The 27,282-nt window shown below is 43.1% G+C and overlaps 1 protein-coding gene across 17 annotated transcripts; it reads right to left on the bottom strand.

The window, feature by feature from the left end:
* Nucleotides 1-189: 189 nt before the first annotated feature.
* On the bottom strand, nt 190-26,811 carry LOC6568695 (ryanodine receptor). 17 transcript variants are annotated; one of them, XM_043214612.1, is made up of 28 exons: nt 26,669-26,786; nt 24,535-24,738; nt 24,090-24,101; nt 23,335-23,412; nt 22,883-23,271; nt 22,146-22,670; nt 21,765-21,889; nt 20,264-21,686; nt 19,423-20,026; nt 19,162-19,261; nt 17,335-17,539; nt 16,514-17,273; nt 14,959-16,118; nt 14,110-14,304; nt 13,918-14,033; nt 11,551-13,823; nt 10,899-11,378; nt 10,611-10,748; nt 10,156-10,442; nt 7,744-9,841; nt 7,340-7,452; nt 5,845-6,193; nt 5,706-5,726; nt 4,905-5,205; nt 4,072-4,206; nt 3,586-4,005; nt 3,271-3,472; nt 190-3,179 (listed from the first exon to the last, which is right to left on the bottom strand). In XM_043214612.1, exons 1-28 carry the CDS (start codon nt 26,720-26,722, stop codon nt 479-481), a joined length of 15,468 nt encoding a protein of 5,155 aa, XP_043070547.1. In that variant the 5' UTR covers nt 26,723-26,786; the 3' UTR covers nt 190-478. The 17 variants fall into 17 exon arrangements, with proteins under 17 accessions (XP_043070547.1, XP_032596734.1, XP_032596728.1 ...); XM_032740843.2 differs by lacking the exons at nt 7,340-7,452; nt 24,090-24,101 and adding an exon at nt 6,546-6,655 and having other exon boundaries at nt 4,072-4,182; nt 10,156-10,430; nt 14,110-14,262; nt 26,669-26,811; XM_032740837.2 differs by lacking the exons at nt 5,706-5,726; nt 7,340-7,452 and adding an exon at nt 6,546-6,655 and having other exon boundaries at nt 4,072-4,182; nt 26,669-26,787.
* Between the last annotated feature and the right edge of the window lie 471 nt (nt 26,812-27,282).

Genomic DNA, 27,282 nt, shown 5'->3' on the forward strand with positions numbered 1-27,282 from the left:
TTTCATAAAGATCGGATAGGAAATATCCAACTTATAGTCTATAATATATTCTCATATTGCCATAAGAAATTAATGCTTACGCTGTACACATTCTACAGAATCGCCATCGTCACCGTCATCGTTTATGGGAAAGTTATTGGATATTTATTAATGAGTATTTAATATTTCCCAATTAAAACAAATTATGACTGTTGTAATTGCCTTCGGTAAAAATGAATCGATGTTTATTTTTATTTATTTTTGAAGTTAAAAACATTCTATAGAATCGTCATTGTCGTCATCATCATCAACATCATATATGCATACACATGTATGTATGTATGTAAAATATACATAAGCACTTACATTAAATTTAATTTATTGACTAGGAAAAGAATTCCAAAAAAAAACACATGTTCAAAACCAAATAAATTGATGATTAATATTTAGAGAAACAAAAAATGAGAGAGACGCAGAGGAGGAGACGGACATGGAGCTGTTAGCCACCGCCGCCACCGCCGCCGCCGCCAGAGAGTTCATCCTCGTATTGCTTGCGGAAACAGTCACCGACTGGGAAGAAATCCCAGCTGCGCTGTTGATACATATTCCACACGTACGTCTCCTGGCCAGTGTATTCCGTATCCGGTTTGTTAATCAAATGCATCAGGAAGAACATATAATTGGCCAGATTGTGCTCCTTCTGCACATGCGTATCGAAGCCGTGCGGCACTATATCAAAGAAATCCTTGCCCATGCCACAAATAAAGCAATTCGATTCCATATTATCCTTGACGGATTCCAACTGATCACGCAGCTCGCCAAATGCGTCAATAATCAGACCCTGAATGATGGCCAGCAGGATAACGATGACGAAGAAGAAGAACGTAATATCAAAGATGATGCGATATACCTCGTAGTCATCACCATCCGGATCACCGATCTCATCACCAATGCCACCACCAGCTCTCACACCCTTATACAAATGGAAGACGAAACAGGTCAACATATCGTGACACTTCTTGTCCACCTCTTCGTCTTCCTCCTGGATGTAGAATTTGCGGAAGAAATTGAACGCAATCACCGTATAGATATACACGATAATCGTGAGCAACATCACAGTCAGCACCAGCTGTTTACCATTGTGGGTTACGGATTGCAGAATGGTGCGCAGCGTCTTAAATCCAACGGCCACATCCAATAAATGGGCGGCAAAGAAGAAATTATTAAAATTGCCCATGACGGAGAAGCTGAAATACCACAGCGAATACAGGAAGGCATTGTCCGTGAAGGTGACGCCCGCCTTCCACACCTGATAGCGCCAATCGATGTTCATGATGTACTTAAAGATGCCCGTCTCCTCGCTCTCCTGTGCAGCAAACGCGCTCTTCTCCATGCCCAGCAAATTCGAGATCGAATCAAAATCATAAGTTTCACTGTACTTCTGTCGCACCTTCTTCTTGACGAACTTATCCCAATAGTTGACCGGAAAACTTTTCGCAGAGATGACCAACTTGTCCCAATGGGATTTGAAATCATCATCCTCCGGCTGTTCAGCAATGAAAAGACCATCGAATTCCAAACGACGAGCGATCTCCTTTTCCCGCTTAAAGATGGCCAGTGGCACCTTCAGATGATAGTAGGCAATCAACATGGCAAGCGATACGAGGGAATGGAGACAGGCAGCGATGCGTAGCACATGCTCCATATAGAAGAAATCCTCATCGACATGGACCAGTTCCGGTATATCATCATCCTCGAAATCACCATCGCCAGAGCCGCCATCGCCAGAACCACCTAGGCCAGAGCCACCCAAATCGGCGCCAGCACCCGAACCAGACCCCAAAATCAATTCCTCCTCGCCAGAGCCATCGGATTCCTCGGCTAACGAGGTCACCTTATAGAAGAGCAGCATGAAATTAATGCTAAAGGCCAAAACCAGGGCAACATATTTCAGATTGTAAAAGTTGCGGGCCAAAAAGCTGACGGCCCGGTGAGTATATTGCGAGAAATCGATTTGATTGACGGCTGGGGTTTCTTGGGGAGCTGCGGATGACTTCTTGGCCTCTGCCTCGATGGAGGCCATTGCCGCTTCCTGCGCTTTCTGCGCCTCCTGACGCTCTTGGGCCGCCTTCTTCGCGGCCTCGCCACCAAGTAGATCCACTATCGAAATGGGCTCCGGATGTGGTTCACCTTCGATGAGTTCACCTGTGGCCAAAGCTGCTACACCATCCTCTGGACTAGATTCACCACCCTCATCGACGGATGAGTTCGCCGGCGATTCGTGGACGACCACCTTATACATGCCATTGTCCTCCTTGTTGATATCCAAGCCGAAGGCTTGAACCGGTCCCGGTGGCTCTTCCAATGGCAACGGTGGCAGCGCTCTGCCAAATGTTTCCTCCTCCACAACGGCCATTTCATCCTCCTGTTCCGGCGCCGGGCCACGCATCAGATTCAATAGGATACCAAATATATAACGTACAACACAGTAATGCGCATAGCCCGTATAGTAGAACATATAGAAGATGATCCGGAAGAAGCCAATAATTAATTCGGGTATCGATTTCGTTTGCATCACACCGATTTGATGTTTGATATTTGATGGACTCAGCATGTGGACACCGAATTTGAGGCCCTCCTTGACAGCAGTGATGGTTCGCCGGATGGGATCACGAGCGGCACGTTCCTCCTCCTCCTCGCTCATATACGAAGTGTAGGCAGTATCGCGTTTCACATTACTGCCGCCGTCATCGGTGGCCATCAGGCCGGAGGCGTGAGTCATCTCAAAGATGGCATCCTCACAGAAATTGACGAAGGCTTCCAGTTTCTCTTTATCACCGCCCTCGGTGACAATCGAATAGAAGAAGGCACGTTTTGATTCACGAATCTGCGGCTTCTCCCATTGCTCAATATTCGAATCCTTGATCTCAAAGTAGACGCGTTCAATACGCTTCGAACTGCCCAAGATTTCGATGCGACCCAGGAACGGTTCGAAATAATTCAATACGGATCCGGCTGTCTCGAGGAAGCGGGCCAAGCGTGGCTCATTTGGCATATGTTCACTGAGGTTGGTCAGCAGCACAGCCAGGTTGAAACCGATCTCCTTTGATGGCTCGTGGAAACGTTCGACGAAGGCTCTGTAATCGATTTTACCTTCATGATTCCGTTCACAGCAGGCCAAAAGGAAATCCATCTCTTCCCTAAATAAGCAATTACAATATTATCGTTAACATTTTCCAGTACTATTATTTTGACCGTAGCTGTATGTTATACATTTTAAAGCCTACTTACGGTGTGTAGTTCTTGGACTGCTCCATTTTGTCTCGGAAATCCTTGGGTATTACCCATCCCTCGTTCTTCATGTCGATCTCATGGAAGCTGGGCGACTCGATCAAGTCGGCCAATTTAAGGAACATATCGAAATACTTGAGAATCAGTTCAACATTGCCAGCCGATTCAACAAGAGTGTCCACCATTTGCTTGCCAATAGTGCCTAAAGAATAATTGAGATTGGATAAGTAAATTATTACTATTCTATTTTTTATCTTTTGTCTGATTGGGTTTTTTTTTTGTGGTTTCTCACATCGATAGATTTGAAAGACATACCATTGACAACATTGCCTTCCAGCATGGATAACATCATGGTGATCATATCCTTTTGTAGATTGAGCAGCTCCTTGAGCAAATCCACCTGACTGGAGTGCTTCGAGAGCTTGTCCTGCATGTGCGAGAACAGAAATAGGAAACCACCAACCGCATCCCACAATCTGGAATGGGCCAAGGCCTGTTGATTGAGTGTACATGGACCTTGAATAACCTCGGTGAGGGTGTTGAACACCTGACTGGCCACCCCAATGGCCTTGAAAAAGTTGGCTTTGCCAGCCGGATCAATGATCTCCTTGCTGGAATAGTGCCAATAAAAGTCCATAATCGATTCCTGCAGACGCAACAGATAATCCACTGTACAAATGACCACGTTAACAGTAGTCGTATTTCCCGCCTGGGTACGCAAATAGTTTTGCCATTCTAGAGAGATTAAACAAAGAATGAGTTAGGAAAGCAGAGAGCGGTAATATCAGAGATATTACTTACCCAGATTATGCCCTTCACAGGTGAGTTGGATGAACCGGAAGAGAGCACACGTGAATTCGGCATCGTGCATATTTTTCTCACCCGCCGCACCCTCGGAGCCGACACCAAGACCTGCACCCGCACTTGGAATATACTCTTTGTTGTGGTTGTTGCAAAGTTTTGGTTTGGGTTTGTTTTTTGGGTGTACAACAAGATAGCAGGAAACATTCAGGATTGGTGATGGTTGCATGCGAGGTGGTTTGATGGTTTTTTGGGAGGGAAGTAGTCGGCGAAAGGAGAGACCAAATCAATAATTCAACTCAGAATAATGCATGAGATCGATAAATCGATAGATAGATAGATAGTGGTGCGGATGCAACAATAATCAATCATATTAACTCAAAAAGAAGACAGCGAAATCAATAGCAGGATATTCCAAAATATAATCAGGATTCTTATATTACTTACACTACACTCAGAAAAATAATCGCCCCGAATTTTAGAAACTCACCAATGGTAACTCAACTTATTATTCAGAAAGCATATTTCTAAAAACCTGCGTATTTCCAATTTTAATTTTATGGTGAATTTTTCTAAATTGTAGAAAAAGTATGTCTAATTTTCTAGGTATTTTTCTCTAATTTATAATAAGCTTTCTTGTTGCTTAGCATTTTAAGATTTCACATATTTAGATCGTTAAGATTCAAATAACTCTATTTGAAAAAAATTTAATTCTAAATCAGACAACAGTTAAACTCTAATGTAAAAGCCCAAACAGGTTGATTTTTTTTCCGAGTGTATATAGGATTAACACTCAAGGCGTACGACTTTTGGATCGTCAAGCAACAACTTACCCTCGGCTTTTGTGTTACGCTCGAAGGCATCCAAGTCGAGGACACTGCACGAGTTCATCAACCCAGCGATGGATGTGAAGAAGCCGACATCCTTTTTCTCCTTGAGATGATTGAGCATGCCCATTTGGATGTCGATGTTGCCACCCCGCAATATGGCGATGCCCAAATTGAGTGTCGTCATGACCATCTCCGAAGGTATACCTTTGGAGGCGGAAATGTGCAACAGCACCATTTCGGCAACGCCACGATTCGAGAGTCGAGCCTGATGGAACAGCAGCTTCTGTTTCTCCATTTCTTGTTCCTGTGCGATCATGTCAAAATTCATGAATATGTGTATGAATATATATTTTAATATATATATTTGTTAATGAGCTCTTTCGATTAACTATAGTATAAGTTACCATTAGTTGGGAATTGAAAAATCAAAACACTTTCTTCGTAGTCCAAAGAAGTTTAAGTTGTTTTTTTTTTTTAACTGGTTGAAAGAAGTCCATTAAATTTTAGCAAAATAATATATAAAATGTGAGATAATAATAAATTACATTTTTTTGAAACATATATTAAAAAAAAAAATGAATTCTGAACTTTGTGAAAACATTTTCTAGTCATAATGATTAATTTGAACTAGTTGTAAGAGTTCTATTAAACTGCAGAAATACAATAAATAAAATATGCGACAATAATAAAGTAAAAAAATGAAAAAATGAATTTTTCACTTTATCAAAATACTTCCATGACATAGTACATAGTATATTTATGTTAGTGAGATCCTTTTATTAACTTTTAATATAAAATAGTTACCATTAGTTGGGACATGCGGCACTTTCAATCAGAATTGATTGAATATTTGATTGGTTAGCGTAATTGGGTTATTATTAAATGATCTGATTAATGCTGCATTTATATATCGAGATATATCGATAATTCTCGCTTGGCTTACATGGATACTAGTGCCTTCGCCCTCTTCTCCGCCCTCGCCGCCTTCGCCCTCCTCGCCGCCCTCCTCCTCCTCTTCGCCACAGGATTTTGCAGCAATTTGGGCATACGACATATACAACAGATCCTCTTGGAGTGCTCCACTGCGCTCCGTCATCGCTCCACGACAGAATGTCGTCACCAACTGAGTCAATGGATCTGGCTTACCCTCCGCTTCCTCTTCGTCCTTCTTGGACTTCTCCGATTCCTCGAATGTCTGCGTCAGATCCTCGATCATTACCTCCTGACCGACGTTCTCTTCCTGCAGCCATTGCTCGTAGTAGGTGCGTGCAAAGATATTACAGGCACGATGTCTGCGACGGGTCAATATATAATATACACCGATATAGTAATATATATTTTAAGATATGCAATCATTAACTGGCATGCGATTAGTATTTAAGGTTAGTTATACAAGGAAAAGCTTTAAAACGTTAATTGAAACCCTCGCAGAGCACATAACGTTTCTTTATTTATTACGGTATTCAGTTATGTAGCAACTAGCTACAAATATCGATAAGCAGCAGGTGCGCTTATCGTTTATTAACTGACTCCGCAAGTGTTTCAATTTCATAACTTATGTTTCAAGCGGACTATGTAAGTATGTATATATATATTTATATATATGTATATATGTATATGGATTAGTAATTCACTGACTACCACCTGCTCAAACGATATAGATGCTTGGCGCGTAAGCTTGAAATAATTGCCTGGCGTCGTGTGACCGAAATTTTCGAATTCCAACGTTTCGATTTGTTCTTTTCGCCGGATGCCTATGTGGATGTGGAGCGTACATATATATAATGATAGCAAGCAAGAGCACAAAAAAAAAACAAAATACACACATTTTAAAATTTTACAAAATGTTTTTGTTAACTATGGTCACACTAACTGGTATTGCGGTTTAGTAAATAATTAGTTATTGAGAACAGGTGGTGAATGTGACAAAAACCAAATGCGATATGTGAAATTAATATTCAAGTCAAATAAATATATATGTAACAAGTGTTGGCTTAAGCTTTTGTCTGTGTAAGTATTTCTAACAACTTCAAATATATGTTTCTTATTTATTTATATGTATACCGTTCCGATCAATCAGCTTTAAGCTAGGCTCCGCTTGACAGGACAAACACATAGATACATGTATGCATGTTGCATGTGTGTATGCAGCAGCAGATAGAGCAAGTTATATGCAGCTTTGTCTGTCTACCAAAATATATATGTCGTATCATTGAGCTTGGGTCCACTTGACAAGTTAACGAGCTTCGTTAAGTATGTATGTGTGTATGCAGCAGATAGAAAGACAATAAAATGCTGTTAGACAAACCCATACACACAAAGCAAGCTAAAGCGCCCCTGTTAAAGGTTGTATGCATGTTTGTATGTTGTGCGTGTATGCGCAGCAGATATAGAGAGAGAGGGAGTAAAATGCAGTTGATATTAATTGTGGTAATAACCTGGGCAGAGAATGTAACGATGTCTGACGGAAGCATGCGATTACGGCACGCTTCCTTTGGATCGACACAACACTCCTGTAGACATTTTTGCTCTGCTGTTGTGGATGGTCGATCTGTAATTCGACATTCGATATACGATATTCGATTTCACCAGCATTGCATCGATAATTAATTGTTGTTGGTTGGAGGTGTTGTTGTTGTTTTGTTGTTGTACGAATATAGTTGTAGAGTTTCAAAATCGAAAAGAAATGTTGAAATGGGCCAAGTTGTAAAAAGTATAATAAGTAATAATATTGATTGATAAAGAAAATGATATAATTAAATGAAAGTATATGTATATGTGCAATACCATATATGTATATATTATATTCAAATGAACTTTGGAACCTTTGGAAGTTTCTTACCATATGCAGGCCAAACAGAACCTTTGCCATGGCCACAATCCGATCCACAGTTTCCTGCGTCTTGTCTTTACCCTTCTCATTGGAGTTGGAGTTGATCTTCTCCAGGGCCTGCTCATCGACGGACTCCTCCGTTTTGCCCAGCTTAGAGTACAGGTAGTGCTGCCAGGACATCTCATCCGAGGGATCCAGTTTGTCGGGCAATGTGAGTTGATTGCGTGCAAATTCGATGACATCATATTCGTTCATTTTCTTCAGGTATCTATCCTTGCAGTGTTGCACCAGCTCTTGCTCCCTGCCAGCAAACAGATTTAATCCGACGGGCAGCAGACGCTTCAGGCAGGCGACCATTAGACTTGCCTGCACCTCCTTGTCCTTATCACGTTTCTTATCCCGGTTCTTCTTCTTCTTCTTCACTTTACCTCCCACGGCTGGAGCACCTTCCGAAATGGCTGATCGTCTCGTTGCTGTCGGCATAATCAGCGCCATATTATCGATTTCATTTGCCGATATGAAATTCTGTTCCTCCTTTAGGAAGTATTGACTCTTCGACCAGATGTTAAAGATCTCTGCGACATGATTGTACAGCTCCTCGGCCTCCGGAATGTTATCCTTGAGCCAATGATTACGCTGCAAATCCACATACTTGATGAGCAGCGGATAAAACGAGTAAATATCGCGCACGAGCAAATTCCAATCCTCCTGAAGCTGAGTCTCCACCTGGGATGTATCGTCGGTGGCGGACTTGATGAAGCCTCGCATACTCTCCTCCTTGTGCAGCATATTTTCGGTGCGTTTCTTCACGCGTTCCGCCAACGGTAGGAATGGATCCTTCAACAGCTCCTCCGATGTATTTATGATAATCTGCTGCGTGTACGCCGCAATTCTAGTCATCCATGGGGCATTATCGTTGCCAATATTCTTCTTGATCATTTTGAGAACGTTACGCAACAAAGAATTCATATGATCTGCAGTGACCATGGTGACATGATTGCCACTCGTCGGACTGACGTTATCGGGTCCCTGGGACCACCAGAAGGGCAGATAGGCGCAGAGTAGCGGCAGGATGACATCAATGATATGCGGTGCATCATTGTACGTCTTATCGGACTCCACAAATTGATCGACTTCGCTAAGTATTGCCTCCAAATTGGGCATACAACTCTCCATTTTGACCATGATATCCTGCGCCTCCAGAGAATGATCCGCAATACGATTCAGCAGGGAGTACTGATTATGCTTGTTCAGATGCGGTTCTAGATAGGCAACCGGAAAGCAGGAGCTATACGCACCCAAACACGAGCCCAACGCCGGCCGATGTCGCTCGATTTCCGTCTTCAAATATTTACGATCATGTGTCAGAGTTCCATCCGTACCCAAATGATAGAGAGCAGCTAGAATTTTATAGGACGCCACCTGAATCTCATCGAGCAGGAGATCACTGCCATAATCACAGGCAGCGAGATGATCAAACATCGCTGTCAACACTGGCAACACCACCTGATTAACATAGCCCAGCGATGTGGAGGTCTTCAGATGTGTGCCACGGAGATGACTGTATTTGCCATCCTGCAGATTGAGGATGGTGTTGCCCAGATCATCCGATGTCTGATTAAAGAACGTCAGCATGGAGGTACGTATGAATTCGGGACAATTCTTGGTCAAGGTCTTGGCATCGATGCCCTTGACGAGCACCTGCAAGCAGCGCACAGTGATGCGCACATCCGGCCCAAAGGCACTCAAGCGATTGCGCAACAACGCAGCTAGTTTACAGAATATAGAGGCAACCATTTCCTTCTCCTTCAAGGAGGCAGCACCCACATTATTTGTGGCCGTTGCAATGGCAATAAAATAATTGCGATGCGTCGAGAAGTATTTCTCCATCAGTGGCAGCACCACTTTTGAGAAGAACTTAATGTCACGCGATGCGGTCTTGAACGAGGTGCGACGACTGAACGTTGTCGATGGCTTCAGCAGTTTCATGTTGATTGTCGCCCGATCCAGATACTGTATGAGCTTCTCCAGCAGCGAGTAGGAGAAGCGCAGCTCAACCGCTGCCTGTGTAGCACCACCTTCCTCAACGGCACCACCCTTGGAGGGCCTGAAAGACAGGAAATTGTGTTGTATGATTTAGTATAAGTCCTACCAAATCAGTTGCCTCGTGTATTTGATTGCCATTGGATTTATCTGGGGTATGCCCACCAATATAGTCCACATCAATTATCAGACCAATCCTCTTATATGTCAAACCTCTCAAAAACAACTTAACAGGATGCAGGTACAGATTCAGCACAACGAGAAAGCCACTTTCTAACCGATGTATGTCAGTTTTAGTACTACAAGAACAGTTCAAATCTGACCGATGTGTCTCGATCCTATTATTCACTTCAAAGAGGGAGAATTCTTTAAACTTACTTGTGCAATTTGTAACCCTGATATTGCATGTATTTGAGGAACTCCTGCGAACGCTCGCGATCCTTCTTCTTCTCCTTGTCCGTTAGCAGATCATAGGGCACCAACTGGGGATGGATTACTCCACCACAGCCGTTCAGCTCTTCGTTCTTCTTCTTTGCCCATATGTCGTGGGAGTTTTCGGCCAAACGCTCGGCCATATTCTGCATCTCTCTGCTCAGCGTCAGATTGCTCATGTCCACCGGATGTGGATTGTAGTTGAAGGGACTACCCTCATTCTGAAATTCATGCTATGTTTTTAGCGACCACAGTTTATTTTGGCGGGGTAGTGATCAATTGAGTTACGGGTAGTTTGGCCAATTGGGTATGTTTTGGGGATATTCCAGAAGAAATTTATAAGATGTGTTAATTATATTTGGGTTGTTTTCGTTAGTCCAATATGGGTTTGGCATACATACAATTTGTGGTTTCGATTGGCGACGCGTCGAGCCGCGATGATTAAGCGGCAAATCCATTTCGGAGTGTTCCACGGTCCAACCGATGGCCAGGAGACCCTTTAGACATTCACGTACCGGATCACGATAACGCTCACGTTCCTGTGAATAATCATTAACGAATATTAGTCAGATGAATAGTTAGTAAGATTAATCAAATATTTATTAAGTGCAATATTATGCATATGATTGCGGTTAGACGATGATGTAAGTATGCCCGAGTTGATCGATTTGGTTTCGGATACTACGTACATATTCGGTGAGCATATTGTAGGGCTTTAGACGCGGATGCTTGCGATCGTTATCGGAACGAATTTCGCCATAGGTCCAGCTACCTTCCAAACGGCGACTGGCCCAAGCATCGTGATAATGTTCACTGAACTTTTGCACCAATGAATTTAGATCATTATCCAAGTGCACATTGTTCGTATCGATGGGATTGGGTACATATTGGGGCTGATCTGGTGCACCCATCTGTCTGCCATAGTAATCCTCGTCGGTGTTCTTCGATAAGCTATAATCGGGTGGCAAGGCACAGCCGATGGCTGTTAGACAGGGCAACGCTTTACCGAACAGTTCCGGGTCATAGTCCATGTTGCTCAGCGAGTCAAAAATGTTCGAGAACAGAAGCATTGTTAAACGCTTCTCCTCATCTGACGACGCTCCATACGAGCCCTGACCTTGAGTCGAGCCATAGTACTTGGCGCACCGATCGAAGTGCAGTGTGAGCAGCTAAAACCAATGGAATAGTTCTATTAGTAAACCCCTATCCAATCAGTCTCTATAAATTGCTCTGAATTTTAGAAAGTATATTTCTACACTTGTAGGTTATGGTTTTCTAAAAAATAAAAATTGGCAATTTTCTAAAATTCAGGGACTGTGTTTTTCTCAGTGTGGAACTTACCCTGAGCGCGACCGTTGTGTATTCGGATAGCTTTGACACATCAACAGTCAACTTGCGCAATAGCTTCAGTAGCATCGCAGGTTGCATTTGTGATGTTAACGCTACGAGGAAATCGGATACGGCCTCACGTTGACCCTTGGTTAGCATACGGTTCTTGGACAGCCGATAGACCGTGTGCAGTGTGGCATCCAGCAGACTGGCATAGTTCTCGGCCTCGTTGTAGAACTTGGAGTGCTTGATCAACAAAGGCAGAATCGAGTTGCCAATATAACGATTCATGGCCAAGGCCATGTCACTCTCCGACCCATCACTCTTATCCAGAATGGTCGCGGTACGCAAATCGGGTAGAAATGCATCCTCAAGCAAACGATAGAATAGATCCTGTGTCTCAATGCCATAGACACGTTCCAGGAATAATACTATGCTCTGCTTGTTATTGGGTAATAGACCGGAGGGCATATCCGATTTCGGTTTCTCCTCGCCGGGAGCGGTTTGTGTCAACGTAAACTTTAAGCTTAGCACACCCTGAAGGTCTTCCAGTGGCACCAGAGATCTCAAAATAGCTCTAGCTCTCAGTGATTCATTCTTGCCCTGCTCAATGACCGAGACATCGGGGGCGCAACGGCCCAACAGATCGACGAGTGTACAATAGAAATTCAAAATGGCAGCGCCAGTATCAATATAATCCTCATCCTCCTCACCTTCGGGCAAGGGATGGGTGAAATTTAGGCCGACGATGGTGCCTTCGGCTTCGTCCTGCATCTTGCAGCGATCCGAAATGCGTTCGGACATACGATTCGCTTCGACAATGGCACGGAAGAGACCTTCTCCTTCTCCTCTTAGGGCCGGTCCCAAGCATTCTGGACGACGGATAAGAAGACGAATGACAAGGTTGGCATTCTCCTCGACACTCTCGCCATTCACCCAAACGCAATAGCGTAAAAAGTCCAAATAACGTTCACCCTCGGTGGGATCCCAACCCAGATCCGGATAACCCTTCTCCACAAGTTCCGAATTGCTTTGCAAGCCACAACGCGACAAATAAACGGCAATTTTCTCCAAATAGTGTTCCCTAAGTGCCAGAGCTAATTCTGTGTTCTCCATCAAACTCGAGTATGCCACATCCAATGGGGTCGAACCACGCAAACTGGGCCGGGCTAACAATATATTCGCATTGTCCAACAGAAAATCAAAATGATCGAACATGGCCTTCTGATTTTGCCTTCCAGTACGGCAAAAATAGCACAAGAATCGGCAACAGGCCACGACCATCTCATGCGATGTGTCTTTCTCCTTCGAGGGCACACCTTCGGCACCCTCTGTCTGGGCGGGTGCATCGCTCTGTGCCTGGGCACGACGCCCCAGCGTATTCATCATGACGGCCATCACGTTCTCGTGGACACGTAGAATGCGTATCAAATCGGGATGCTGGAAGAATGTGGCGTTATTGACCAATTTCCAGAGACGCTTGCGCATCAGTTCCTCTTCCTCCTGGCTCATTTGGACGGGGAGTAGGGCGCGTATCTGGCTGAGGCCAACCCACATCTCAGCGACATCGTTTCGTGCCCGATGATTAATAACATACGTCTTCTCGAGCGCACGGACAAGCTCTCCGACCGTATCGTATTGTCGGACCAGCAAACTGAACATTTCACGAACCAGTTTGGGATTTTCAATTTGTGATTCTTCAGCCCAGCTGACAATGGTTTTGATTAGGACCTTGCGGAATACCTCTTCGGGTGTCTTCTTCTCAGGCTCCTCCACCTCTTTGGGTCCCTCCTCTAGCTCCTTAACGGTATTGATGAAATTATAGATTTTGGTTATGGGACCCGTTTTAATCTCTTCGATGGCTGTACTCTCGGTACCATCCGGCTCTTGCAGCGCGTTCAGCGATACCTTCTGCATAAGCAGATCATGGAATTCACTTAAGCGACTGCGCAACTCAAGGCCACAGGTGCAATTGTCCTGATCGTCTGGCTCCAGATTCTTAAAGCACAATATCTGATTCATTTGCTCGCGCGGCGGACAACGGAACTCCTTTGTCTTTTTGGCCGCAACAGCACTTGGCAGATCGGATTGTTTAATCTCGATATAACGTCGCAACTGATCGGTCTGCAGATCACCAACAAAATCATGCGAAAACGATATAATGCTCTCCACCCGATGACGCAACTGTGTATCGTACAGATGATGCAACAAGTAGCACATCTGCAGCTTGGCACCCTCCGCCATTTTCATGGTCAACAGACCCTTGCGATGCTCGTCTTTACCCTCTGCAAATATCACCATTAAAACATATTAGGTATAGTTTGAGTAAAGGTATAGTTTTTCTCATATGTTGCTCATTTTCTTTTGATCCCTTCCCACCTTTCGTGAAAGTGGCATCCCAGGTCTCTGGATCCACCATTACCAATAGCTTTTGCACATCCTCGTCCGTGAGCACGCCCACCAAGAGCAACCGATCCGTCAACTTGATAAGTGGTCTATAATTTATAATAGATAATTGTTTATTGGATTTATTATTTACTCTTTTTTTTTTAGATTTTAGACTACACTTACAAAAATAGATTCTCGTTTGTCCAACCGATGGGATCACGATTATGCACTTGATTTATTTCTACAGCGTCTTTGAGGGCTTCCATCACGAATTCACGGACTACTTCTAGGGGAAACTTCGGGGAGTATAACTGATCGATGTTGGGTATCGGTTCACTGGAAACACTTGGCATACTAGATGTTGCAATCACAGGGGGGCTGATCGGGGTACGAGTTGTTGTTGGTTGTTGTTTGTTGTTGTTGATGGTGCATTGAGTGTTGGATCAGTGCAGGTTTTTGTTTGTGGAAATAGTAAAATGTGTAATGAACAAAGGTGTAAAACATTCCAAAAAAAAACACATACACTCAGCAAAAGAAAATCGCACTGAATTTTAGAAATGAAGTAAAAGTATATTTCTAAAAATCAGTGTTTTTCTTTGCATATTTTTGTAAATTTAGAAAAAATAATTCTAGTTTTCAGGGCATTTTTTCTTATGTTAAATAAAGAAACTCTACCTTAGCAACATCTTAACTTTAATATAAAAATCGAGCGAGTAAAGTGAATTAATTGTTTCTGCATTTTAAAAACGATTTTTCCTAAAAATAGGGGAAAACACCATATATCTGGGATATATTGTCGATTTAAGGCAAGCCTTTCTAATTTCTATAACATTTTTTTTTTTTTATTTAAAAAAATTATTTTTAAAAACAATAAAAAGTTTATAGTGTTTAGTTTGATTTTTTTTGACTGAGTGCACAGGATGCAAAATGTCGCTGAAATGATTAAGGCTGGTTCAAGGCACTGTGTGGCTACTTGGGGAATACTTATCTAAAAAACAAGGTTCGGATAAACTGTAGACCGCGGTCACTTACGTGATTTCCGTCATGCGTAGCTGGGGCCGCACCGACTCCGTGACCAGAGAGCGCAGCGAGTGACGCATCTCATCTTCCGCATAGAGTTCCTTGAGTTCGATACCCAGCGGGGTGATATACTCATTCTTGCACACCTCCATTGTAGTCGCATGGGATTCCAAGTGCAGGGCAATCAGTAAATCATAGAAGCCCTGACGCAACGGACCACTCATGTACTCCGATCGTATTGCGTAGAGCAACTGCTTCTGATCCACGTGCTGACAGAGAGCATGAGCCGCACGATAATTTGACTGATAGCAGAGTGCCGCATAGAGGGTTAGCGTGTGGGCATGGAACGAGAGCAACTTGTCCATTTCGATCAGTTCGAGTATGTCGATGCAACGATCCTCCTCGGGTATGTGCAGCGCCAGCATTGAGACTGGATCCTCGCAGAGCATCGACCAGCCCCGGATATCGGACAACTTAAGTGCGTGCACCTGCAACGAGGTGTTGGGCACCCGGGCCCATTGATGTGGACGCAGGCACTGCACCTTCAGACGGGGTGGCGATTGGGGATTAATGTGCTTGTCACTTGTGGGCAACACGGCCGCAGACAGCGGCAACGTTGTCTCGGTGCGTCCTAGCTCGATTTGTAGGATCTCCTTGCTGGTGGCCTCAACGAATATGGCCGGAAACAATTTGGTATCCGGTTCCATCATCCAGCGATGTGAGGTATCCTTGCCCTCGCACGTGAAGCGTATTATGCCTGTTGCCGTATCCACAAAACAGCCCACAAACATGCCCTGCGATGCACCCTTGCCCGACGCATCCTGCGTCACCTCGTTGAACAGTTCGTCCGCTCGGACAACGTAGCAGCTCTGACGATCGATTCGCTCGATGGGCACCTCATAGTAATCCTCAATAAAGACGGAACCGCGACGTACTTTGCTCTTGTTGAATTCGCGACTATGCAAATGATATTGGGTTGTCACCCAGCCCACATAGACATGTGTGGGATCCTGGCCGGGAAAGATGCGTACGCCATAGAAGTATTCGTTGATCAGCTTCAGACACTCGGCATCGAATATCTCGTTGCCGGATGATTCCACATTCGGTTGACCTAAGGTCGAGGCGCTCAGCTGCTTGGGACCCTGTGCCACGGGACTCGGCGGCATGTCCGCCTACAAAAAAAAATATATATATAAAGGTTAGGTTAAATAAGAGCTAGAAAATCGCGAATTGTGTTGTTGATCTTAATTCTGTAATCTGCCGTAGATTGATAGATCAGATAAATAGGAGCTTTCCAAAGATGCTTAATGTCTTCCTGGCAAGTGTCGGGCAGGAGCAAAATAAGAATATTTAGAATATTGCTCTGCTTCCTCTTTTTGCAGCTTCTTATCGCTTTTGTTTATTGACTCTTGTGTATCAATATATATATATATATATATTATGGCAACACTGTAGTAATACCATTTATATTCCTTGCTAGAATTGGCTGACTTATCTTTATTCTAAGTTATCCAGCCTATATAAGAGGCGCATAAGATATACATAATTGGTTGCGATTCTCACTTACATTGTTCAGTCGCAGAGTTGGTGTCCTGGTTGTCATCTGCTGGGTGACCACATTCCTGCCGTGGGCAACAGTATTCCGGCGCTCCAGCGAGGTGTCTGCCGTCCGCGAGCCATTCTTATCCCGACTCTGATCGCGTGATTTCTTCGAGAAGAACTTGAAGGGGCTGCGGCCGCGTTTCTTTTTCTCATCGAGGTCCTCACCGAGGCCATTCATGTCCAGCACCGATGAGGAGCGTTGCATCTCATCCAAGGCGGCAGTCATATCCGACTCGAAGGTGATGTTCCGGGTGAGCGAACCCTTGCGTGGCGGTCGATTCGGACCACGCATCATGTGCTCCGCCTCGGGCTCGGTGTGATCTTCGAAATTACGAGTCAAACCCTTAATGTCGTTCATGTTAAAGCCACCCTTCAGCATGTGATCCATGTGGGCGGCATTTTGTGTCTGTTGCAGCTGCACGGCTGCCTCCTGTGCCTCACGCATCAGACGATACTGGCGTATCTTAATCTCCTCCCAGCGTCGCGCCTTCTCCTGCTCACTGATGAAGTCGCTCATGCAGGTGACGGGCAGGGAGAGACGCAAGAACTCCCAGTTCGCTTTCTCCATCGTCTCAAATGTGTTGTGCGAGATCTTCAAATGTGGTGGGGTATCAGCACCACCTGGAATACGGGTGACATCGATCCGGCAATCAGGCATCTCTTCGGTATTCTCAAAGATCGGCTGATCCTTGGTATACCAATGCGTAACGGGTCGACGCATATTGCTGCAAATCGAAACGATTAAATCTGCAATCTTAGGTCCATAATTTGATCTCAAGTACTCACACGCAGAAGGGTTCGTAGCCCTCTTGTAGGCCACACGTCGTAAAGAACTTGAGCGAGTCCACATCCTGGCCATAGATGAGACGTGCCTTCTGGCCCACACCCAAGGTGCAGGCTGGCACAAAACCCATTCCCTCGGCCGTAACATCCGCAAAGGTTGTCTCTCCGCCCAGCGCATCCATCAGCAGTTCGCCATTCAGTGAGAAACCTGTGCAGGTTTTTAGAATATATCATTTACCACTTAGCAGAGAGCAATTGCTGATCTAATGCAAGCAGCTCTTCAGTAAATAAAGAGTTCTTTTTTAGAAATCCGAATTCACCTCAAAAGTCGCATTGCCTTAGATAAATATTAAAGTCCTATATATATATATAGAAAAATCGTGCGTATTAGAAGATTGCTTGCAATGCGCTTTTGCTTTTTGTTTTCTAGCAATTGGTTTAGCTTAGATTTCCAGTAAAATAAAAAAAGCTGTTTAAACTGATTCAGCTGTTAGTTACCATGCCAAATTTGTATTGTATATATAAATTAATTATATATATATATATATGTATTAGTTAGCCAGCATGAAATAGAAACCAATTTTGAATATATATTCAGTGTTTAGAAAGGTGTCAAACCGAAACGAATTTGGAAAAATATCTGGAATCCTTACAGGAATTTTTTACCAAGTTAAGTATAGAATTAGAATCAGCAAATATTGATAAGTTAAGTATTAAAGGTATGATAAGGATTCCGATACTCCATATAAAAAGCGGTGCTTCTGATTTCGATTCCGATAATTCATTTCAAGCGCAAAGAAGCATTTCCGTTTCTGATTCCGATTCCAGTTTGACACCCTGATTGGTATTGAGTTTCATTTTCATTCTCCGATTAGTTGCAATTGTAACTAAACTTAACTATGATGGGTAGATAAGTAGAACAGGCAATACAATTAAGTAGCATTAGTAATAAGCTTTCTATGATGAGCTGATGTGTCACCTTTGGCTCAGGTAGTCCTCTGTCGATATGCTATGCTTTTGTTAGGCATTTGTGTACAAGGGTAACTGAAAGGTGTTAGGCCAGGGGATATTTGGTTGGACGTGACCAAAAAGAAAATAAATGTTTAAAAATCAATGGACTACAAAAAGTGACTACAAATGCATAATTTTCTTTTTTAAATATCGGATTCATAGGTTGCTCAAAATATGTATGAATACCCCGAAAGGCTTATAACTACTATAAATCTTAATAGTAATAGAGCATTGTTATTCGGTGTGTTTTTTTATGTTTACTTAGCTTTCGTATGTCGAGAAACCCTTAAATTAAAATATATGGCTGTGGTTCACATTTAGTAGATATCAAAAGCACGGATATACAAAATCAATTTTCTTTTGGGGTTGGGATTTGATTTTACATGACAACAAAAACGAGCATCAAGTGGAAGCGATTCTTACTAATTGTATGATCTGCTAAATCGAGAAAGACACCGACTATATCCCCAGGTCCACACTGTTTCCCGAAGGATTCACTGTTGCCACCATAGACTTTCTCTTCCTAAAAAGGTTTGTAATAGGTTTTTTTTTAATACTTAAAGTGGCTTCTAAATGATTGCTAAAGTGGGAATCTATTTTTGACCGTTGTTGTTGTTGTTAATGAACAGATATGAGAGTATTGCTAAATTAACAAAAATAATGATTAGAAAGATAGAAAACATAATTATTGAATAAAATAGAGAATATATATATAGAGAGTTAAACAAAATGCGTTCGATCAAAAACGAAATAAAAAAAAATAAAAAATGAAGAAAACAACGTGTTGCAAAACGTTGGCAGTGCATGTGGAATCCTTACTGATCGTTTGCTCCTTAACATCGATGAAACAACCAATGACGTCACCAGCCTCATAGCGCACCCCGAAGTGCTCAATTGTTCCGGCGTGCATTTTAGTCACCTATATATAAGATCATTGTGGATGATTTTCAATACTTCAGCAATCTGGACACCTATCACAGAACCTTCTTCTTTTTCTTCTTCTTCTTCACCCTAACATCTCTCTCATATATACATATATATATATCTGGTTTGGTTCCCCTTTAACCATTGCATACTTACATTGTGCCCATCAAATGCCCAGCTGGTGTCCTCGCTGCCCAACATCGCACCCGGATAGCAATCGGCTCGGGCCCAACCCACTCTCATAGGACCTGCTGTGAGCACCTCAAACTCGAAATACCATTTGCCGGAGGTGACGGCATAATTGCGTTCCACGCGATACGTCCGGAAAGCGGCGAATTTTAAACGTTGTGCCTCCGCCAGCAAGGCTTCGGTGCCCTCGCCCGTCGGTGGATCCAACACATAACCGTAGACGAGGAGAGTTCGAACCGTTTCCGAGGCCGTGTCACGGTTCGCTTTCTTGATCGCCTCATCGACCTTGGCATAGGGCACCAAATGCGGGCTGCGATGATTGTCGGAGTCCTCGTTGAGGCCGTAGGTCCATCCTTGCTGTATTCGCTCGCGGGCCCACAAGTTGTGCGTATTCTCGGCCAGCTGATCGACGAGTTCCTCCAGCTTGGGTGTCAGTGTCACGGCGCTCAGATCGAGCGGAGCCGGCTTGTAGCCATTGGCCTGCATGAATATCTCGTTGGGCAGCCGCACGGGGCGTATACGTGCCGGTGGCTTATCCATCGTTATATAATAACCCAACGAAATGATTGTCCTGCAAAGAGTTTAAGTTAAATTTATTTATTTACAAAAGGTAGAAAGCATATTAAAATCAACTAAAAATCAAATTTAATATTAAAATTTCAATTGGAAATATAAGAAATATTTTTAAGATTTGTGGGAGTATTTAAATGCAAAGTGCTTCCAGGTTATAGCCCCGGGCTACGCCAGTGGCGTATGTCAAGATTCAATCAGTCAATCAATCAATCAGTCAATCAATCATAACGCTTACTTTAGTGTTTGAACAGCCAGTTGATTGTCGTAACGCTTTTCGGCCGCTGGCAGCTTCTCGAACTGAGTGAGGCAGGGATGGATACGTTGATAGTCATCCCGATGCTCGCCCCACGACCAACCGGCATCGATCTTGTTCAGTGCCCACATCTCATGTATATTCTCCGCCAACTTCTCCTTAATCTGATCCACCGAACTGGGCAGGGAGACGCCGCTGGTATCCACTGGCATGGGCACAAACGGTGTATCGTCCTCGATGAGCCAGGGACCAGCGAGCACATTTTTGCTCAAATTACCAAAATAGAAGCAGGGATCCAAGCTCAAGATCTGATGCGGCATCAGGCATTGGACGAGCGCTGAGAAACCAACGGGTGGTGCAAACTTCAGGCGACCATGATCGCCGCCAAATAAAAAGCGACAACTGAGCTTCGATGAGCAGCTCATCACTGGAAAGAACATGCCATCCAAATTGAAGTCCCTGAAACAGCCGCGCACCTTGGCGCCATTAAAGGTGAACGTAATCACGGGCACGGACAGATCGATGGCCACGCCAATCACATCGCCTTTCCTTATGTATGGCTCCTCGGGCAATGCATCGACGACCAAGGACTTACGTCCACCTGTCCACAGGAAGGCGCCATCGAAGCCAAAGGAGTAAAGATCATCGCCGACTCCGTTGCCTCCCCATTTCTTGCCACCGCCCGGATAAGGCACATAGCCAGATGTGTTGGCCCAACCAATGCGCAGATGCGGCATTATGTGTGTTGTCTGCTCAATGTGATCCATGGTCACCTCAAAGTACCATTTCTGATACATGGACGAGCCGTCGACGCGTCCCACAAAGATATTCGGACGAATGCTGGCCACATGGTCCACGAGCAGGGTCTGCAACAGCAGATTCTTGCCGGGCAGCAGAAAATCACAGATGTTGTTCTGCGAGGAGCGCACAGCGACTCCATTGCCCACACATAGCGAGCAGAGGACGTCGAGCACCTTGGGATCTCGTCCGTGCTTCTCTAGCAACGATATAATCACCTTGATGTGCTCATCCCGCATCATGTTCAACGCCTCCGGGGAATCGATGAGCACACAGTGGAGTACATCCAACATGCCGGATCCCTCGCTGGATGCCTGCGATCCGAGTCGCGAGAAGAGCCAGTTGAGCCGATTGCTGTTGGCGAACTGTGCACAATTGGTGTGATTGCCTTTGATGATGGCGGCGAGCAGTTGATACAAATACGTCGAGATCAGATCCCAACTCTGGCCGGTCTCGTCGCCGGCCAGAAAACTGGCCAGAAAACCCTGCGAGGTGATTATGTTGATCTTGTCAATGGCCTCCAGTATTAGATTGAGCACACCCTCCTCCTGAAACAGATCCTGACGATTGCGCAACGCACGGAATCGATTTTGTTTCTCCTCATGCTCTGTAGAAGTAGGAGATTGCAATGGAGGTTATGTGAATCATCTACTCTAGGAACTCTGCTCTTCTCTTCTCAACTTACCCATATCATCTTCTGGCTGCGAGAAGTAATTGATTAAATCCTCCAGACACATGACCATCTCATTGAGGTTGACTTTTTGGAAAAATATCGAATGGCGGCGGTTGGACTGCAAGGTTTCCAAGGCGCTGCGAGTAGTGAAAGACGATTAGATATAAGTAAGAATGTTCTTGTCGAGACTGGGAACTATGCATATTGTATGAGATTAATATGAAAATACGTTTTGTAATATAAATTGGGTGTTTCTTATGCATTCTTGATATACTTTCACAATTGATTAATAATATAGTTTGGTTTATTATAAACTATTGGTCATATAGCATATATGCTACCTGTTGCTTGTTACATATTTGTGAACAAGTATTATATTATTGAGAGACTTACGTTATAAACTGGGTGAAGAGACTGCTGCACTTTCGGATGACGCGTGCCGTCTTCGATTCCTCCTCCTGGGAGCGGGAGAAGTCGAGGCAATCATCCATTTTGCCCTCCTCATGGAGGATGGCCTGTTTCTCTTCCACTTTGCCGACGCCTTTCTTTTTCGTTTCGTAGCTCTTGTAGCTGAGCCACAGGCTGGACTCGCAATGTTGAACGATGACGGTGGTGTCACCGTATTTGATGATCGGCGAACCGATTACCTCCAAGTCTTTGTCCTCGAGCACTTTCTTTTCGTCGTCTTTTTCTTGCCTCAGGCAGAAAGTCGTCGTTGCAATCGAGGCTTCCTCCTTTTTCACCAGGATCAGCTCGTTGCTATCGTTGACGCCCAAATAGCGTCCCGTCGTTATATGACGTATACGCATCGGATGATACCAGTTTATAAAGCCACCCGTCCACTTTGTGCGCGCCAACTCCAGCCGCCACAGAGAACGCGCCTGTGCCATGACCACGCCCCCCTCGTATATGACAATGCTGTGAGAAACAGTATGAAATTAGTTTAGATTTAATTGATGCAGTCAGTAAAAAAAATTGCACTGGGTTTTAGTAAATCGACGGGAACCTAGAAAGATTTTCTTGTTTCTAGAAATAAAACCCTGGTCTTTAGAAATATACTTTCTGAATTATAAGATGAGTTTACACTAAAATTGAGGGCAATTTTTTTCTGATTAATACCATAGACATACTTTTGACCTGCCTCACGGCCCCAGGTGCTGGGTATGGTCAGGCACTCGTCGCCGCCGTGAAAGAAGCGAAGGACATCACCGCCAAAGACATAGCCGACATATTTCATGCGTGAAATGCCCGTGCCGTAGGGCTGGACGGACCAGTGGGTCACATGGAAGCTGGCATTCACAATCGATTGCTCGTTCTCCTTGGTCGTGTGCAGATATCGCTCGGTGGCAACCGATACCAGAATCAAATCATCGCCGACACGCACCTTCTCACCCTCTGAACGTTGTTTACTCGCCGGATGGACGGTCCACCAGCAGGCCTCGCCCTGGCTATGCTCCTGCAGACCCACATCAAAGGAAAGCTTATCATTCGACGACGATGTGGACAGGCAAGCGAGGTACTGAAAGAAAAGAGTAGAAAATCAGAAACTTTCGGTTCCATATAATATCTAGATCTTGCTCACCATATCGCTGTTGTGATGCCTCAGGAGTATCGCGTTGCCATAGAGTAGTGTTCTATGGCCAGATCCGGTGCCTTTACCCTAAAGATTTTCAAAAAATAATTACTAACTGCTATTGCAATGATAACCTTGTGTGCATTAAGAGGGTATTAGGGTATTGCTTGGGTTTCTATGCTACTACAATCAATATGGGGGGGCGGGAAAACAAAGAAATATATATTTACAACATAATGGTGAAGTACTTAAAATATTTATGTCATTCCAAAGTGCTCATTATTAGCATTGTGTTCAGTTGAGAATTGAGAAGGAGAGAGAGTTTCTGATATTAATTGAGAATGCAATGCTTTTGTAGATAAACAGATTTCACTCTTTCGATAAGTATTATGTCTATGATAGATGATTGTTAGGTGTCAATTTAAATTGAATCCACGGCTACGTTTCGTTGGCAAACAACATTTACAGAGAGAGAGATAGAGATAGATAGATAGATAGTTATACGTATTAAGTAGAACGCTAATTGATTAGACTAGCTGAAGCCCGCTAGACAGAGACAGAGAAGCACAAGTAGCGATAATAGCAATATATAGTTACAGTAATAATAATAGTTATAGTTATTAAAACAACGACTACATTAGACCGCAAATAGTGAGATAGAGAAAATGGTATACAGAGAGAGAGAGAGAGATAGAGAGAGATATAGCAATAGATAAAAAGAAAGAAGCGCCGTTTTTTTTTTAAGGAACGTTCGGTATACTTACAAGTCGACTATCCTGTTTTTTAAGATAAATTTTGAAAAATAACGAGAAATTTATTGATTACAATTTGTGTAAAACAGAAATGGAAATTAAAGTGAACACATGCAGAGCGAGAAAAAGTATAAGGTATATATATCTATAATATATTTAAGTTTTTTTTCTTAGTCCGCCAAAATGTAAAAAAACCATTTGAGATTTATGTAGAGTATATAGACGTAATGTTTGTCGAAAGTGGATAGTGTATAGAAGTGGCGGAAGAAGCGTACAACAATCAAAATAAGGTGGGAAATAACACAATAAGGGGGTTCTGCTCAAATTTTTTTGTTTTTTAAAAATATATATTCTTATGGAGAGACTAAAAGTTTTTTTTTATGTCTGCTGTACTCATTGCTCATGCTGATAAGTTATATATATAGATAGATGTAGTCAAACTATATTGTAGACTTACCGTTTCGGATCCAGCTGCTGTGACCAGCTCCTGCAGAGCACGCACCGACAGCGCCTGTTCAATGACGAAAACGCATTGCGACAGATCGGGTGGCACATTCTTATCGGCTATGTTTTCGAGAAAACAATGCCGATTACCAAAACCCTCAGCGGCCAAACAGACACGTTCTCCCGTTGCTGTGCAGGAGAGCGTGACCATATCTTCCTGTAAGTAAATAGCATAGATCATGTTATTAATCATCAAATACATCATTTCAATTTGAGTACCAGTCAGCATGAATTGTGTCTAAATACCAATTGGCAATTGCTAGTAAAACCCGCACCCTGCCCGATTTGACCAGAAAACCAAAAGCTATGCAACATGGTATAATGGCCTATTGGGGCAATGAATCGATGTAGAGGGCTGCTGGGCGGGGGGTGTGTGTACTTGTGTGTGGAATGTTGAGGCATCATAGCACTGACCACAAGTCCGGCATCGACACCAAAACACCGACCTCGATTCGAACCTGAACTCGTTTGCCAAGTCAGCTGGGATTGTGGCCAGAATTGTTGTGTGTTTGTGTGTGTGCGTGTGTGTGTGTGTAGTGTCCAAGTTAAATGAACGGTAATGGATTTCGAATCGAGCAATTTACATAATTTAAATGGCAACGAAATAACCGTATCCTGTTGCCAACTGGCAAGCAATTTTGGACCCTACAACTGCGCCACGTTGGGCGCCACTAAGCTTTAAGCTATGTTTTGATTATTCCTCTATTAAAATTTGTTGAATTTGATAGTTAGCAAATGAGTTATTATATACATTTATTTAATTCGAATATTATAACGGATTGCTTGCTATCACTATATACGTTAGATCCACGTTGGGTGCCAATTTGCCATAAGCTATTTTTGGTTCTTCTTCTACTTTAATTACATTTGAAAGTAAGGAAGTGAGTTATAATATGATATGTTTTTCGCCTCTTCGTCAATATGTTTTGAACATAAATACAAAATTAATATATAAAGTCTGTGAGTGGTCTGTGGTTAACTAATACCCAGAACTAGAGCATCCAAAGTGCAGTGTTAAATTCAATTTTCACTATTCTAGTTTAGTTGTCAATTCACAAGGATGTTTTTTTTGCTGTGTGATTAGTATTTGATTACTATAAATTTGAAAGAATTGCCATTAAGTCTAATTTGACGGCAAACAACTAAAAAGAAGAACGGAGGAAAGAAAAAAAAAACAAATCAAGTGCTCCCCTGACGTAGCTGTCGGGGGAAAACACCAATAGCAGCCAGCATTATATAAATGCTCAAAGTGGCCAAAAAAGAGAAGGAAAAACATAATAGACAACAAAAAAAAAGCCATCTGCAGTTATGTTGGCCCATATTTGAAGCATATTTATTGAATTCCGGCAAGAACAAAGCCTGCGGGCGAAAATAGATACGGGCTCATCATATCGAAATTGCCCCTGGAGGTTGTGGGGGTGGGTGGCAAACCAAAAAAACGTCGACCCGCTTGGCGAGTAACATGTTTATTTATTGCAGCAAGGTGCCAAATGCTGACCTGCTTGCCCCACGGGAGGGTTCGAGCAACTCGAAGGATTAAGAAACGTTTCGATAGCGATAGAGGGTTGCCAACTGCTATTTATTTATCTGCCAGAGATATATCAATCTATATATTTAACTATACATATTTACACATAATGACTGTCATTTTCTGGGAGGGCGCCAGGTGTAGGCATTGATATATTGGCCAGTTGCTGCATTTGTCAGCTGATGTGACCCCATCTCTCCTCTCCCGGAGATATCAAATCCCCCCTAAGCTTTTGAAACGTACGTGGCGAAGCTGCAGTGATTGAAAGTGTGGACCTGACTTTTGAATTTATTGGCTGGCCATAAGGAAAGTTGGCGGAGTGAATCGGAAACCATAAATAAATGCAATACATTCGTATATCCCTCTACTCCGACTACTCACTCGTATCCTGAGGGATGTCTAGCTGTGTGTGTATGTGTGTGTGTGTGTTTTATGACATCAATTGTGTGAAATCCCCGTATTATATTTTATTGAGTGAATGTAATTGATTTTAGATGATGTTTCAATGATTTCGGGATTTGTTTTTGTTTTTGTTTTGTTTTTTCGTATTGTTACTTACCGTTCTCAGGAATGAGACATCATCCTGCTCGGAGCCGCCTTCCGCTTCAGCCATTTTGCTGTTTAACGCAACGACTGCAGCGTCAGAATCAAATTTATATGCACTTGTGTATTATTATTTCGTATTTTTTGTATTTTTGCCCGCTTGCCTAAGTTCCGTTGGCATATAGAAAATCGTAAGAATATTGTTCAGTATATATTATGTTAATTACATACATTTCAACTATATATGTACACTGTCAGCTCACTCTAAGTATCCTCAACTGACGATCAATTTTGAAAGAAGATTTACCTGGAAATCCCCCAAATATTATCTAAACAAAGTACCTCAACTGTACGCTCAGGAATAAAATGTAGACTAACCTCAACTGGATTTATGAAAGGATTCATTCTACGATTGATCTCAAACAAATCCATTCACGTAGGCCTTGGCATGTCTTTCATAGTGCATTAAATTAAACAGATATCATATCCAACTCAGATATCATTATTATTATTATTATTATTAGATATCTACCTGCTGCACAATAGATAATAAATATAAGAAGACTCAAAAGACTTCATTCGTTCGATCTACTCTTTGGATAAAGTAGTAAATATTCAGTTGAGCACATG

Source organism: Drosophila grimshawi, unplaced genomic scaffold, assembly GCF_018153295.1.
Source record: "Drosophila grimshawi isolate 15287-2541.00 unplaced genomic scaffold, ASM1815329v1 contig_1367, whole genome shotgun sequence".
NCBI classification, from domain to species: Eukaryota; Metazoa; Arthropoda; class Insecta; order Diptera; family Drosophilidae; genus Drosophila; species Drosophila grimshawi.

What these genes read in the sequence shown, in the direction of transcription:
- LOC6568695 (XM_043214612.1), bottom strand. Translation starts at nt 26,722, where the DNA reads ATGGCTGAAGCGGAAGGCGGCTCCGAGCAGGATGATGTCTCATTCCTG. An exon ending in CTCTTCACCCAGTTTATAAC is followed by an intron (nt 21,890 to 22,145) that starts GTAAGTCTCTCA and finishes CACTACTCGCAG; the next exon opens with CGCCTTGGAAACCTTGCAGT. An exon ending in ACAAACGAGAATCTATTTTT is followed by an intron (nt 14,034 to 14,109) that starts GTAAGTGTAGTC and finishes TATAAATTATAG; the next exon opens with ACCACTTATCAAGTTGACGG.